General features: G+C 39.2%; 1 protein-coding gene across 1 annotated transcript in view; it reads left to right on the forward strand.

Moving 5' to 3' along the window:
* Positions 1–15,838, forward strand: part of HGF (hepatocyte growth factor) — a 244,420-nt gene that overhangs the window by 143,569 nt on the left and 85,013 nt on the right. The window contains exon 8 of the mRNA XM_053716517.1: positions 12,499–12,664. Within this exon, the coding sequence (XP_053572492.1) occupies positions 12,499–12,664 (166 nt within the window). The remainder of the gene's footprint in view (positions 1–12,498; positions 12,665–15,838) is intronic.

Raw genomic sequence — 15,838 nt, forward strand, 5'->3', positions numbered from 1 at the left:
TGGTGCTCTACAAATAACCGATAATAATAATAATAATAATAAATAACGTTTTCTGTTCCAAGAAACACCACCCCCATATGTAATTTTTAATATTACAACAGATTTTACAGCACTATACAGGGGTACAATAAATAATAGCAAGACTGGAAACACTATGACAGAAGTATATCAGAGACTTCATCTAGAGAAATGACTATCTAATTTAGTAATGCTCAGTTGTGGCTATTAGTAACATTATAAATTGAAACATTGATGTATATTTCAGAATACAGAGAGGATTGTTTGGTTTAGTATATAAAGATTGAAACAAACGTTTGCTAGCTAAATGTCCAAGTGAGACATGAAATCAGATATGTGACCCTCTACCTGCTCTAGGGAGACCACATATACGACATTTGAAGACTATATCCCTCATTGTACCAGCTAAATGCCCAAGTGAGAACCCAGAGCAGATGCTCAAAGCCCAAACCTGTATTATGCTGGTTATATATCCATGTCAGATCCCAGATCCATGCTAGAAGCCAATAGCGCCCTTTGCGCCAGCAATATTCCCATAGACCCCAGATCAGATGGGTAAAGCCTAGATGAGATATGCAAAGCCCATACCCCCATTATGACAGAAATCTGCCCAAGTGAGACCCCAGATCAGGTTTGTGAAGCTTGTAGCCTTTTTTTTTTATTAGTAATAAAGTTATATTAATGGTTTTTGAGTTTTGTGATCATTGTATTTGTCACTATTTTCTTGTGTTTCATTTTCCTTAAAACACAGGAATTTATAACTGTATGGTAAAATGTGCTAAACTGGTACAAATGAAGAGCAGACTGTATCATTATTAGAGTCCTTTAATGTATCATATATCTTTGTGCCAAAACATGACACAAATGATCTGTCTGATCTTTGCTTGTGATAATGAGCCCTGATGATGGAAAACACGAAAACATAGATTTGGCTGTTGATAACAAAATAGGTCAATCTCTAGTCTGCTCACTCTCCATCCACCTTCAAAAGGAAAGCCTTATGCATTCCCCAGGGACTCTTAATTACTAACACTAAATTTGCCACTTCCTCATCCTCTTTAATCCTCTAAGGGCAAATCCATATACAAGTGGAAGGAGAAAGGTTTTTTTTTTTTTTCATGCAGTTTCTAAACAATATGGTTGTTGCTTCTAAAGTTTACTTATTTGATGGGAAGTCACTGTATCTAACAGTGCTAAATACTTTTAAATAGACATTATAGATTTTATGTCTAGCATCTAAAAACAATTATTTAAATATTTTACAGGGCTTTCTTTTTGAAGATTGGATAGGATATTGCTATATATATGTCTTTATATTTATGTACAAACATATTTACAGATGTATATATTCACACATACAATTATTAAGGCATATATATATTATATATATATACTGTGTATATATGTATATATATATATATATATATATATATATATATATATATATATATATATATATATATACTTTTGATCCCTTCCCAGACAAATAACTTGTCATATACCATATCCCTTTTTAACACTATAAAAGTTTTTTTTTTTAAATACACATGTATTTTTTTAAGAATTAAAATATGCATTTATGAGTGTAACACTATATATTAATATGTTTAACATGTGTTTTGTGAATTTGTTTTTTAAACCCTTAATCTTTACTTCAGGTCACTCTAATTCTTCTATGCTATCTGGGCTTTCACTAATGCGCAACTTATAACTTTTAGCGATATTTAGGAAGATTGCAATATCCATTGAAAGTAATTGGTGCGCTAAACCTTCTCTGTTAAATCTGTTTTACCATGGACTTGTAATGTCAAGTTGCACCAGCAATACTGCCTATCACATCCCGCGCTAGCATTAGCGCAACACTTGTAGTCTGGACCAAAATATTTAATTATGTTCAGTGAAAAAAAGCTTTGCATTGAACTTTCATTATTTATTTTTCTGTTTCCCTGTAATTTAAGTCAGAAAAATGTAGTATTCCCCCTCCTGCTAGAGAAGCTAAATACATTTTATAAGCATAGTACTGAGGTTATCCCCAGCCTGCCTCTAGTCATGGGGGCTGCCATGTTGAAATCTAGCTTTTACTACATTCCAGTGCTGACCTGTTTGCACATGTTCAGCAACTCTCCTTCAGATACCTGCAGTGTAACCTGGGTTCCAAAATGTCAGCACACATGGTTAGAGGGTGGTGCATGAAATGTATTCAGCTTTTTGCGTTCGTTGGGTCAACGCAAGAACGAATACAGTTTACTTTCAACTCATAATACGAGCGCAAACTGGCAAGCTACTTCTAGCACAGTTAACGCTCGAGCGGAGTGTTGTAATCTGGGTCTAAGTGTTTAATTTCACTTTATTCTCCCACTGGCAAGTTTGCGGTCCTGAACAGGCCACATATACCCAAAACCTAAAACAGTTCACTTGTTTTTCTAATTAAAGTCATATTTTCAGGGAGCACAGCTAACGCTATAGTTTTTGTCATTACCAAGATAAGAGGCAATTTTACTTAAACATACACACTGATGATTTTTTTTTAATATTTTAGCACATAGAATGCATAAGGTGAATAAAAAAAATGAACTATAAGGTATCTTTAATTCACAAGGTATTCAGCTCTAATCTACTAGTTAATTTATTAACAGAACAATTCATAAAATAATTTTACTCTAATCATTCAAGAGTTTGAGTCATTTGATATGCTTGTGTGTTTTCCAAAATAATAAATAGAATCTATTACGTTTTCATCTTTCCAAAAAGTGCCTCTCTGCATAATATCCAGTAAATGTTTGTTTTTATTATAGTTATTTGTAATGCAGAAGAGTTTGGCAACTCCAAACTGAGAAAGAGATTGCCAAATAAAATATTACAATACAGCAAAACATAAAACGGATTAGCGTAGGAGCATGTGGTCCAAATATTGTCACTTGAATGTTCAGTGGAACCGTTTTGTAATTGAAAGATCACCGTAACTTAGTCATGGTATTTAACATCTTAAACATCATTTTTATGGGATATAGGGTTGGTCATTCTAAACACATGGTTGTTTGCACAGGGAAAAAGCTGTTACAGATGCAGCTCATAGAGTGACACCGAATCATTGAAAAAATATGTTTTAATAAGTGAAAAACAACATTGCACCGGAACTACCCCTGTTTGCTGCATGTCAATGATTAGCACAGTTGCTTTTATATGGAACACAGAGATAGAATAACATTTTCTTTTCTTTTAAACTGATGTTCCTGGGCTAAGAAAATTACTTTTTTTGTTTCTATGATCCTAGGACGTGTTACTCTGTTACTTACTAGGCACCAATAAAGCTTTTTCTTATCAGTCAATAATCAATTATATATTTAACAATTTTTTTTTCATAATTGACAATATCCATCTGGTAATATTATGGAATTAATCATCTTTGTTATTGTACATATCCATAATGGTAAATATCTATTTAGGGCCACTAAATGCAGTATTATTGATTACGCAATACAAAGACAATGCTATAGCACTTACTTTAAATTTGAAATAAGCAGTAGAACATTTTCTGGTAAATTTCAAATTTAATCCAATTTTGCCTCCCCTTGTATCATGTGATAGTCAGCCAATCACAAAATACATATATACTGTGCACATAAAAAGAATGAACATTTTGATAATGGACACATATTGGGATTTTTTCAAGTTCATGCTTTATCTAAATCATTAAGCTTTAATTTTGACTTTAGCACAATTCAACCCAAGCTTCTTTCTACTTCCTCACAATCAGTACTTATCTGTTGCTCAAAGATTAATATTGAGATTATAATATCAAAATATTGGAAAGTTTCTGTCTGGTTCTGGTTCATATTAAGTAATGAGTTTGGAGTAGATGGAATGCCATGGAGGGTCTCATTGTGTCCCCTGGACAATAGCTCACAACTGATATATTGAGATAAAAGTTCTATTATGGCAAAATACAATTTGGAAACAGTCAGTATATTTTTAAAATATTGTATTTCCAATCAAATTAATGAATTTAAGAGGCACTAGAGACAAAAACTCTCATTTTATATTTAACTCTTGCTTTATTATTATTCAGATTTATTTGCCAATGTTCTTTTTACCACTGAATCTTCACATTAGTTTGAGAGGTCATTAACTCCTTGCGCTAAAAGGATGTAGATCTACAACGTGCGGTGCATAGCCCCTTGTACCGCACAAGTAGATCTAAGTACGACCTTCAGAAAGCTATAGCAGTCTCGGTTGTCACTTGACTTGTCACTTTCACTCAATCTTCCTGGTCTGCATTTATCTGCCCTCATATGGTAGCAGAGCACCGATCATGCTCAATGCCGGATGCCTGATCATTATAGACAGTGGTCTGTGTCACTGTCTGTAACAATATTCTTCAGTGCTGGAGGGGAGTGCGGGAGGGAAGGAGGGAGACAGATTGGTGGCGCAGAGGCAGAGGGGAAGGGAGTGGGAGGAGCCCTACACTGCAGAAAATATTTTGTAGGGAGAGGGAGAGAAGGAACACTACTCTACAGAAAAAATGGGGAATCAGGGTGGGGGCCTACAGTAGCAATTGCAGAAAAGGGGTGGGGGGACCATTACACTACAAAAAAAAAACACATAATAATAAATTAAAATATATAAAAAGAAAACTATAAACTAGTCTGCCAGTACCTAAAATGGCAGACACGATTGGGAGGGGGGAAGGTTAGAGAGATGTTTGGGAGGGAGGTGGGAGGGTAAGGGGGGCCTACACTGCAGAAAATCCATCAATCAATAAAAGGTATTTATTAAAAAAAAAACAAAAAAACAACTTTATACTGTGAGACTGCTTGCTGGTAGCTAAGATGGTGTTCAGGAGTGTGGGTGTGTATGGATGGGAGCTGCTTGGGAGGGATCAGGGAGGTGGGAAGTGCCAGTTGGGAGGGAAATCCCTGCATTAAAATGCTATTGCCCTTAGCAGCTAACCCCTTCACTGCCAGGATTTTCAGAAGTGTGGTGAGCAGTTGCAATTAGCAGCCTTCTAATTGCCAAAAACTAATTGCAAAGCCATGCATGTCTGCTATTTCTGTATAAAAGGGACCCCAGAGAACCTTTTACAACCATTTCTCCTATGACTCCAGTAGTTATGTGTAAATAATTTCAGTGAGAAACCCGAAGTTTGTGAGAAAAGTAAATGTTGTAATATGATTGCATCTGGCTACAAAAGAGTGGCATAACATTTACCAAAATAGGCCTAGATCAACACCTTGGGTTGTCTACTAAAAAAATGTATATATAGTTTTCATAGGTAAATATGAAAACAGAGCTCTATTTCTGTTTAGATGGAGTGATAGCAAAAATGCTAAAAAATGTTTTGTATCTTGGGCAAGTTTTTCTCTGAAATTCCTGATAGTGAAGGGGTTAAAAGTACAAGAGTGCTATGTTTGTATGACCTGCAGTGACCAAACTGATTGTTATTTACTTTTTTGTTTGTTTACTTTATATTAGATAAGCACACCTGTACAATAAAAGTTGTAGTCATAATTGAAGTGTTTTAGAATCATTTGTGCATTGCTCAAAAACATCTGCAAGCAATTTGCATAGGCCCCTATTTACGAACATGTAGGCAAACAAGGTTCCCAGGCAAGGAACATGTCTGCCCACTTGCAGGTCATGTGATGCAGAATCCACTGCCAGAATTCAAGACTGAGCAAGCAATCGTTTGTGCAGCCCTGCCCCTTGGTCTCATGCAGCAACCTGCGCAATCATCCGGGACGAACAAGTCTGGATGTTTTATGTCTGCCACATCTGAGGTGACAAAGAGTTTAGGAAGTAGCAGTCTAATGGTTGCTGCTTTCTCATTTGCAATTGCAGGCTCACATAAATGCACTTTTACTGCAAGTGCTCCCAAATTTCATCCTTAGCTTTATAAATAGAACCCATTATATCAATTAAGTTATTGGGGCATATTTATCAAGTTCTGTAAAGAACGCTGCTCCATAACTTGTCCGCCTGCTCTGAGGCGGCGGACAGAAATCAACCCAATCGAATACGATCTGGTTGATTGACACCCCCTTCTAGTGGCCAGGAATCTGCAGGGGGCAGCATTGCACCAGCAGTTCACAAGAACTGCTGGTGCAATGATAAATGCTGTATGCTGTCGGCATTTATCGATGTGCGGCGGACATGATACGCTACTTTGTATCATGTCCGCTCGCACATTGATAAATATGAACCATAATATCAATTATGAAATGAAACCCAATTTTTTTTAGCCAAATTGTAAGACACCCTGTTAAAATCCACTTGATTATTTTTACTTTATTTCCTTTGCTGTGGTCATTTAGGTACAGATATAAATGAATTCCTGCACTGAACAAGCAATCACTGTATTGATTGTTATAGGTTCAGTGTTCTGGATATGTGCAGTATACACTCCACCCACTGTGTGGGGCAATGGAAAAACAACATATTTCTGATGTTGTTATAGAAAAACCAGGCAAAAACATAAATTATGCTTACCTGATAATTTCATTTCCATCTGTATGGGAAGAGTCCACAGCTGCATACCTTACTTGTGGGAAATACTTAACCTTTCCACCAGGTGGAGGGAAAGACACCCCAGCCAAAGGCTTAAATACCTCCACCACTTCCTCAGTCATTCTGCCAAGGGAACAAGGAACAGTAGGAGAAATATCAGGGTGAAAAAGGTGCCAGAAGAAAAAATGTCAAATTTAGGACTGTCCATCGGAACACGGGTGGGAGCTGTGGACTCTTCCCATACAGATGGAAATGAAATTATCAGGTAAGCATACATTATGTTTTCCATCTTAATATGGGAAGAGTCCACAGCTGCATTCCTTACTTGTGAGAAACATATACCCAACCTCTAGAGTACACGGAATGCTAACGGGAGGGAAAAAAGAGAGGCGGACCCTAATCTGAAGGCGCCACAGCCTGGAAAACCTTTCTCCTGAAGGCTGCAGAAGCAAAAACATCAAACTTGTAACATTTTGGAAAAAGTATGTAAGGAGAACCAGATAGCCGCCTTATAAATCTGATCCATAGAGGCCTCATTTTTGAAGGCATAAGAGGAACCACTGCTCTCGTAGAATGAGTCGTAATCCTCAGAGGAGGCTTATGTTCCACCATTTCTATGCTAAATGGATGACACTCCTCAGACAAAAAGATAAGGAAGTTGAAGAGGCCCTCTGGCCCCTATGCTTCCCGGAAAAGAGAACGAACAGAGAAAGAGGTTTGTCTAAATTCCTTTATGGCCCGAAGATAGAACTTCAAGGCACAAACCACATCCAGAAATAAGTTGTAAATGTTCCTTCAACGAAGAAGGATTAGTTCATAAGAAAGGAACCACAATCTCTTGATTGATTTTGCGAATTGACACAACCTTAGGAAGAAAGCTTAACTTAGTTCGTAGAACAGCCCTATCGGCATGAAACACCAGATAAGGAGGGTCGCATTGCAAGGCAGCAATCTCAGAGACTCTGCGCGGAGTAGCATTAGCTAATAGAAAAAAGAACCTTCCAAGACAACAATTTAAAGTCTACTTTATGCATAGGCTCCAACCGAGCCCGTTGCAAAATCTTAAGGACAAGATTTAAACACCAAGGAGGAGCCTTAGATCTAAACACAAGTCTGATCCCAGCAGAGCCTTAACAAATGGCTGCACATCTGGAAGCTCGGCAAACCTCTTGTGCAGTAACACAGACAGGGCCGAAAACTGTCCCTTCAGGGAACTTGCAGAAAAGCCCTTCTCCAGTTCATCCTGGAGAACAGAATAAGTAGGTCCTCCACACCTTATAATAGATGCGATGAGCAACCAGCTTACGAACTTGAATGAAAGTAAAAATAAGTCTCTCAGAAAACCCTCTTTTGGCTAGGACTAAGCGTTCAATCTCCACGTAGTCAGCCTCAGAGAATCTAGACATTGATGAACAAACAGACCTTGGTCAGCAGATCCCTGTGACAAGGTAACTTCCGTGGAGGAGATGATGACATCCCCACTAGATCTGCTAATCATATCCTTCATGGCCAAGATGGAGCAGTCAGTATCACTGATGCCTGCTTGACTCGAGCCACTACACTAGGAAGTAGTGCTAACGGTTGAAAAGGATGAATTGGATTGAACCTCCAAGGCACTGCTAATGCATCTGTTAGCTCCGCATGAGGATCCCTGTACCTTGACCCCTATGTGGGTAGCTTGGTATTGAGACGTTATAAGATCTTCCTCTTGCAAATCTCTGCAAACACTCGGGGTGGAGAGACCATTCTCCCGGATGAAAGGATTGTCTACTGAGGAAATCCGCTTCCCAGTTGTCCACGCCCGGAATGTGGATCGCTGACATCGAACAAATGCGGGTCTCCCCCACACCAGTACCTGAGATACTTCCCTCATAGCTAGGGAGCTTCTCGTTCCCCCCAGATGGTTGATGTAAGCCACAAGGATATATTGTTTGATTGTAATCTAATAAACTGGGAGGAAACCAGCAGAGGCCAAGCCTTCAGAGCATTGTATATTGCCCGAAGATCCAAAATGAGATCAGGAGCTTTACCTCCTGAGACCAGATGCCCTGTGCCTTCCTAGCACCCCAAACAGATCCCCATCCTGACAGACTCTCAACCGTAGTCACAATCACCCAGGATGGTCTTGAGAAGGATGTCCCTCAGGACAAGTGATCCTGACAAAACCACCAAGAGAGCGATTCTCCCGATTGGTTGTCCAGAGAAATCTGTTTAGACAGATCCGAATGATCGCCATTCCACTAGTTCAGCATGTGCAGTTGCAACAGTCTGAGGTGAAACCTGGCAAAGGAAATGATTTTCAATCTGGACACCATGAGACCAATCACCTCCAAACAGCGAGCTACAGATGGCCTTAAGGAGATCTAGAGGGCAAGACATGTTGAAGCTAGCTTGCAACGTCTCTGGTCTGTTAGAAATATTCCCATGTCTATGGAGACTATTATAGTGCCCGAGAATTCTACCCTGGTACTTGATACAAGAGAACTCTCTCTAGATTATCTGTCATCCATGGGATCGAAGAAGACAGATGAGATATTCCGAATGGTCCACTCTTCGAATAAATTCTTTAGCTAGACCAAACGGAAGAGCAATAAACTGGAAGTGCTGGTCCAGGAATCTATCGTGGTCATGAACTACCCCTCTCAAATGAGGGGAAGAATGGACCTTATTGTCTCCATCTTAAACGAGGGGACATTTAAAAACCTGCTTAAGCACTTTAGGTCCAGAATCGGACAGAAAGTTCCCTCCTTCTTAGGGACCACAAAAAGGTTTGAATAGTATCCCAAACCTCTCACTGAGATAGGCACCAGCACAATAATTCCTAGAGGACAGATTCCGTACACACCCCAGAAAGGCTTCCCTCCTTTCTGGTTAGGAGGACTCTGCCCTTGGGTGGCTGAGACTTAAAACCTATCTTGTAACCCTGAGCTATGACCTCCAGGACCCATGGATCCTGCAATTCCCTGAACCAAGCGACTGAAAAGAGCGATATACTGCCCCCTACATGATCCAGAAGAGGACCGGGGACCACCCATTCATGCCGACGTACACTCTGTGGGCTTCTTGCTCTGCTTGGATATATTCCAGGACTGAGGCGACTTCCAAGAGCTCTTGGTTTGCTCTGGCTTAGCGGAGGACTGCTGACATGGGCTTTATCAGAACGAAAAGAACGAAAATTGTCCCTTTGATTAGTTCATATACTCTTGCGGTAGGAGGGCACCCGTGCCCACTGTGACTGTGGAGATAATTGAGTCCAGGCCTGGACCAGGCAAATCATTCCCTTAAAGGGAGAGAAGAAGTCTAGACTTAGAAGTTATATCCACAGACAATGACTTCAGCCAGAGCCCGACGGGCCTGAGCAGAAAAAGCTGAAGCCATAACATTCAAGCAAATAAACTGCCAAATAGCAGCACAGATAAAAGAATTAACAACCCTCAAGGCCGTAAATCTTTTCTGAGTAATGTCGAGGGGATCCTCCACCCTGATCAAATCCTATAAGTAGTCACACCAGAAGGTAGTTTCTCCAGTAACCGCGGCAACAGCCACCGCCGGTTGAAACAAATATTCCATATGTTGAAACATCTTTCTTAACAGAGTTTCCATCTTTTATCCATGGGCTCTTCAAACGAAGAACTATCCTCAAGCGGGATAGTAGTACATTTAGCAAGGGTGAAGATAACGCCATCCCATTTAGGGCTGGAACCTCACAACTCCATTGAGAGTCCAGGACTGGGGACAATTTATTAAAGGGAGAAGAGGGGGAAAAGAAATCCAATCCTGTCCTATTCATTCTTAATAAAGTTCGCCATCTAACAGGAGCAGGGAAGGATAAGGTACCACCATGTTCTCAAACTCTATCCAATTTAGGAATTAAAGGTTCATCAGGCAATTTGACCTCTGGAACCTCTGAATTCGCCAAAAACTTTCTTTAGAAGAAGAAATTCCTAAACTAAAGTCTGGTTTCTACACAACCGGAGGTTTAGACGCAGCAGACTCCAATCCAGAATGTTCATACTCTGAAGTCTCAGAAAGAACTTCATCCTCGGATACCCCTCATTTAAACCCAATAAATTTTCTGATGTACTCTGGGAAGGAGAGCAATATGTAACCTTTTGCTTGCACTTAGCAGGGCGAGGTAAAGTATTAAAGACTGCAGACACCGCCGTCTGAACTGCGCAGTAACGTCTGGTGAAAAAAAAAAAACTCCAGATGGAGGATCAGCAATGCTATGGGAAAACTGCATGTGTAGAGATATAAGAATGTAGGGTACGCACCTCACTGCATGACAACTCTGTGGTATCAAACATGTTCAATATTATCACATTATCAAGGCATATGGAACATAATTGAGAGAGCGGAACTAAGGCCTCCTCACCATATAAACAGGAATTACTCATTAGGAATAGATTGAGTGCCCTCTAAAATAACAAAATCCTCTATTGCTAATGCAATAACCTGAGAACTAGAGAAATAAAACATCTTATTTTATTCAAAAAAATGGCACCCTTATATCCCAATGGCTGGGGCACTCACCACCTCCTATGACCCAGACAGTTCAGAAAAAGGGAATAAATCACATGGTGCACAATGCAGGACCGCCCCTGCTATGAGAAAGCACGCCAAGCTTGTAAGCTGCATGGCTCTCAAAGTGAAAGTGAAACCTGCATATTCTATAACAGCCTATGAGCCCATAACATCTCACGCATAAAAGCAGCATAAAATCAAATAAACATATAAGATTATTCCCCCCCTGTTCAATAATCCCCCTAAGGAGATATTAACCCTTGATTCTATACAGATAAAAGGAGTCACACTGTGACCCTGTCTTCTTGCGTTATCATACATGTATAAAATATGAAACGATCTTTCCAGAATCTATGCCGTGGAACAGGAACACGGCCCTTAATGTGTGACAGATAGTAGCATCGCTTCTGACATGGACTTGAGTGAAGAAAGCAGGCAGCGAAACTCGTCAACGCTGATTGCCTATGGAGCTGTTAATATGAGTCAGGATGGATTTGCAGAAAGACTTTCCCTGAATCTCCGGACTCTTACTTTTAACTATGCTCTCACTGAGAGGCTGACAGGACTACTTAAAACTCCAGTCGCATCTCGAAGAGTACTACACTCCATAAGAGACTACTCCGAAATCTTCTAAAACTTCTCTGTCAACCTCCTGTGACAAAAGGCAAAGAATGACTGGGGTTATGAGGAAGTGGGAGAGGTATTTAAGCCTTTGGCTGAAGTGTCTTTGCCTCCTCCTGGTGGCCAGGTTCAGTATTTCCCACAAGTAAGGAATGCAATTGTGGATTCTTCCAATATTAAGATGGAAATTAGCAATGAAAATACATTGCATTATTTTTAACAAAATTATTTTATGGGGAATTAAATGTTGTGTTTATTATCCCTTATCGGTCTGCACATATCTCTCTGAATTATTTCAAACTAAGCCAAAACAATCCAGTGTAGTGATAGGGCAACATTCTATATGTTCATCACATCACCCTCTGGAGCTGTATGGAGCTTGATGCCCCTTGTTTCCGGCGAGCCTCCAGGCTCTGAGCAGGCGGACAGGAATCTCCACAATTCAACCCGATCGAGTACGATCGGGTTGATTGACACCTCCCTGCTGGCGGCCCATTAGCCGCGAGTCTGCAGGGGGCGGCGATGCGCCAGCAGCTCTTTTGAGCTGCTGGTGCAATGCTGAATACGGAGAGCGTATTGCTCTCCGCATTCAGCGAGGTCTTGCGGACCTGATCCGCACTGTTGGATCAGATCTGCAAGACCTTTGATACATAGGCCTCAATGATTAATTTATAACAACTAATTTGTACATGATGCTAATAATAGCATTTAATAAAGAAGTAATGTATGGCCATATTATTAATAAAAAATGTATATAATGGCATTATATATTCCTATATTCTGCATTAGTCGTGTTGTTTTTAAATAAATGATTACCATTTTTTACTCTAGCTCACAGTGTGGTTAACAATACTCATATCACAAAGGACTGTGTGAAAGGCCAAGGAGAGGGGTATCGTGGTTCAGTGAGAACAACGTACGATGGAATTGAGTGTCAGCGGTGGGATTCCCAGTATCCTCATCGCCATGATTTCAAGCCAGAGAACTACAAATGCAAGTATGTAAAATTGTGTTTGTCATATTATTTATATGATGTGACATTAAAGTGACTGTCAGACAAAATGTAAATGTTTAACAGGGCATTTTAATTTTTTATAGAAGTATTTTTTGCAATACACTTGCATTAGCAACAATGCATTTAGTAAAAGACATAACTAAAACAGTTCATAATGAGTATTTGTTTATTCTGTAATAGTTTTTCTGTTTAAAGAACTGACAGTGGCTTGTCTCATATAAAATGAGTCTTCATCTTCACAATACAAGCCACCACCAGCTCCCTGAGCAGATAAACTGTTTAAAAAGTTGATGCATTGAGCATATATAGATATGCCTCTTGTGCACACGTGCAGCAAAAGCTATCACTAAAAACAGTGATAGCTTTTACTGGAAGCTTTTTTGCTAATGCAAACAATTCTTCTGTTCAAAACTGAAATGCACTTATGTTCATTTCAGTTTGGGCTGGAATGACCCTTTAAATATCTACATATATAATTCAATTGACTTGTGTGGACATTACAGCAATACTCTATTTGAAAGTCATTTCCCTTCCACTTTCTGCTTTACAGATTGGCTGAATCAATGTCAGGCTGTATCATTTGATGAATAGCCCATGGGATTGGCTGAAACAGCCTGTCATGTTGTTATTTATACAAAGGAAGGCAGAGGAAATGTACTCACAAATAGAGAATCTGGTCTCCAGGAAACCATGATGTAGGTTGTTATATGTCAAAGTTACTTTTTAAAAAAAATAAATAAATGTTTTTTTATATTAATTTATCTATTGTGACTTGCTACCATATGTCTGTGAACATTTAGAAATGTGTGAGTGCAAGGAAAAAAATATATATACAGGGAGTGCAGAATTATTAGGCAAGTTGTATTTTTGAGGATTCATTTTATTATTGAACAACAACCATGTTCTCAATGAACCCAAAAAACTAATTAATATCAAAGCTGAATAGTTTTGGAAGTAGTTTTTAGTTTGTTTTTAGTTATAGCTATTTTAGGGGGATATCTGTGTGTGCAGGTGACTATTACTGTGCATAGTTATTAGGCAACTTAACAAAAAACAAATATATACCCATTTCAATTATTTATTTTTACCAGTGAAACCAATATAACATCTCAACATTCACAAATATACATTTCTGACATTCAAAAACAAAACAAAAACAAATCAGTGACCAATATAGCCACCTTTCTTTGTAAGGACACTCAAAAGCCTGCCATCCATGGATTCTGTCAGTGTTTTGATCTGTTCACCATCAACATTGCGTGCAGCAGCAACCACAGCCTCCCAGACACTGTTCAGAGAGGTGTACTGTTTTCCCTCCTTGTAAATCTCACATTTGATGATGGACCACAGGTTCTCAATGGGGTTCAGATCAGGTGAACAAGGAGGCCATGTCATTAGATTTTCTTCTTTTATACCCTTTCTTGCCAGCCACGCTGTGGAGTACTTGAACGCGTGTGATGGAGCATTGTCCTGCATGAAAATCATGTTTTTCTTGAAGGATGCAGACTTCTTCCTGTACCACTGCTTGAAGAAGGTGTCTTCCAGAAACTGGCAGTAGGACTGGGAGTTGAGCTTGACTCCATCCTCAACCCGAAAAGGCCCCACAAGCTCATCTTTGATGATACCAGCCCAAACCAGTACTCCACCTCCACCTTGCTGGCGTCTGAGTCGGACTGGAGCTCTCTGCCCTTTACCAATCCAGCCACTGGCCCATCCATCTGGCCCATCAAAACTCACTCTCATTTCATCAGTCCATAAAACCTTAGAAAAATCAGTCTTGAGATATTTATTGGCCCAGTCTTGACGTTTCAGCTTGTGTGTCTTGTTCAGTGGTGGTCGTCTTTCAGCCTTTCTTACCTTGGCCATGTCTCTGAGTATTGCACACCTTGTGCTTTTGGGCACTCCAGTGATGTTGCAGCTCTGAAATATGGCCAAACTGGTGGCAAGTGGCATCTTGGCAGCTGCACGCTTGACTTTTCTCAGTTCATGGGCAGTTATTTTGCGCCTTTGTTTTTCCACACGCTTCTTGCGAATCTGTTGACTATTTTGAATGAAACGCTTGATTGTTCGATGATCACGCATCAGAAGCTTTGCAATTTTAAGAGTGCTGCATCCCTCTGCAAGATATTTCACTATTTTTAACTTTTCTGAGCCTGTCAAGTCCTTCTTTTGACCCATTTTGCCAAAGGAAAGGAAGTTGCCTAATAATTATGCACACCTGATATAGGGTGTTGATGTCATTAGACCACACCCCTTCTCATTACAGAGATGCACATCACCTAATATGCTTAATTGGTAGTAGGCTTTCGAGCCTATACAGCTTGGAGTAAGACAACATGCATAAAGAGGATGATGTGGTCAAAATACTAATTTGCCTAATAATTCTGCACTCCCTGTATATATATGTTATAGCATATGTGAACACAATAGACAGCAGATATTGTTTTAAGGAGATTGAGAGTGTTTATGCAACTATTTTTGTTTGAATTCAGTGGATATATAGTAAATTATGACTGCATGTTAGAAACACATTAAAGTGACATGAAACCCAAAACATTTATTTCATGATTTAGGTAGAACATACAATTTTAATCATCTTTCCAATTTACTGCTATTATCAAATTTGTTTCATTCTTCATTTGTTGAAGGAGCAGGAATGCACTACTGGTTTCTAACTGAACACATGGATAAGCCAATGACAATAGGTATATATATATATATATATATATATATAGTCCATGTAAAAAACAAGGTAACAGCACCACAGCACACAATCTTCTTTTACCTTGTTTTTTACATGGACTGTATACACTGGAGTTTGGCTGATACTCCTTGGTAACGTGCACACAGGTGGGAAAGAAACTTTACTAAAACCTATGGTGCTGGATTCAACTCACTTACTTCTTATATATATATATATATATATATGCAGCCACCAATCAGCAGCTGGAACCTAGTTTTTTTGCTGCTCCTGAGCTTACTTAAACCTTTCATCAAAGGATAACAAGAGAAGGAAGCAGATTAAATAATAGAAGTAAATTGGAAAGTTGTTTATAATTGCATGCTCTTTCTGAATCATGACAGAAAGAAATTGGGTTTCATGTTCCTTTAACACCATATTATTATAGCATAACATTGTTTTCACCTTTTTATCAT

This window comes from Bombina bombina, chromosome 6 (assembly GCF_027579735.1).
Source record: "Bombina bombina isolate aBomBom1 chromosome 6, aBomBom1.pri, whole genome shotgun sequence".
NCBI lineage: Eukaryota > Metazoa > Chordata > Amphibia > Anura > Bombinatoridae > Bombina > Bombina bombina.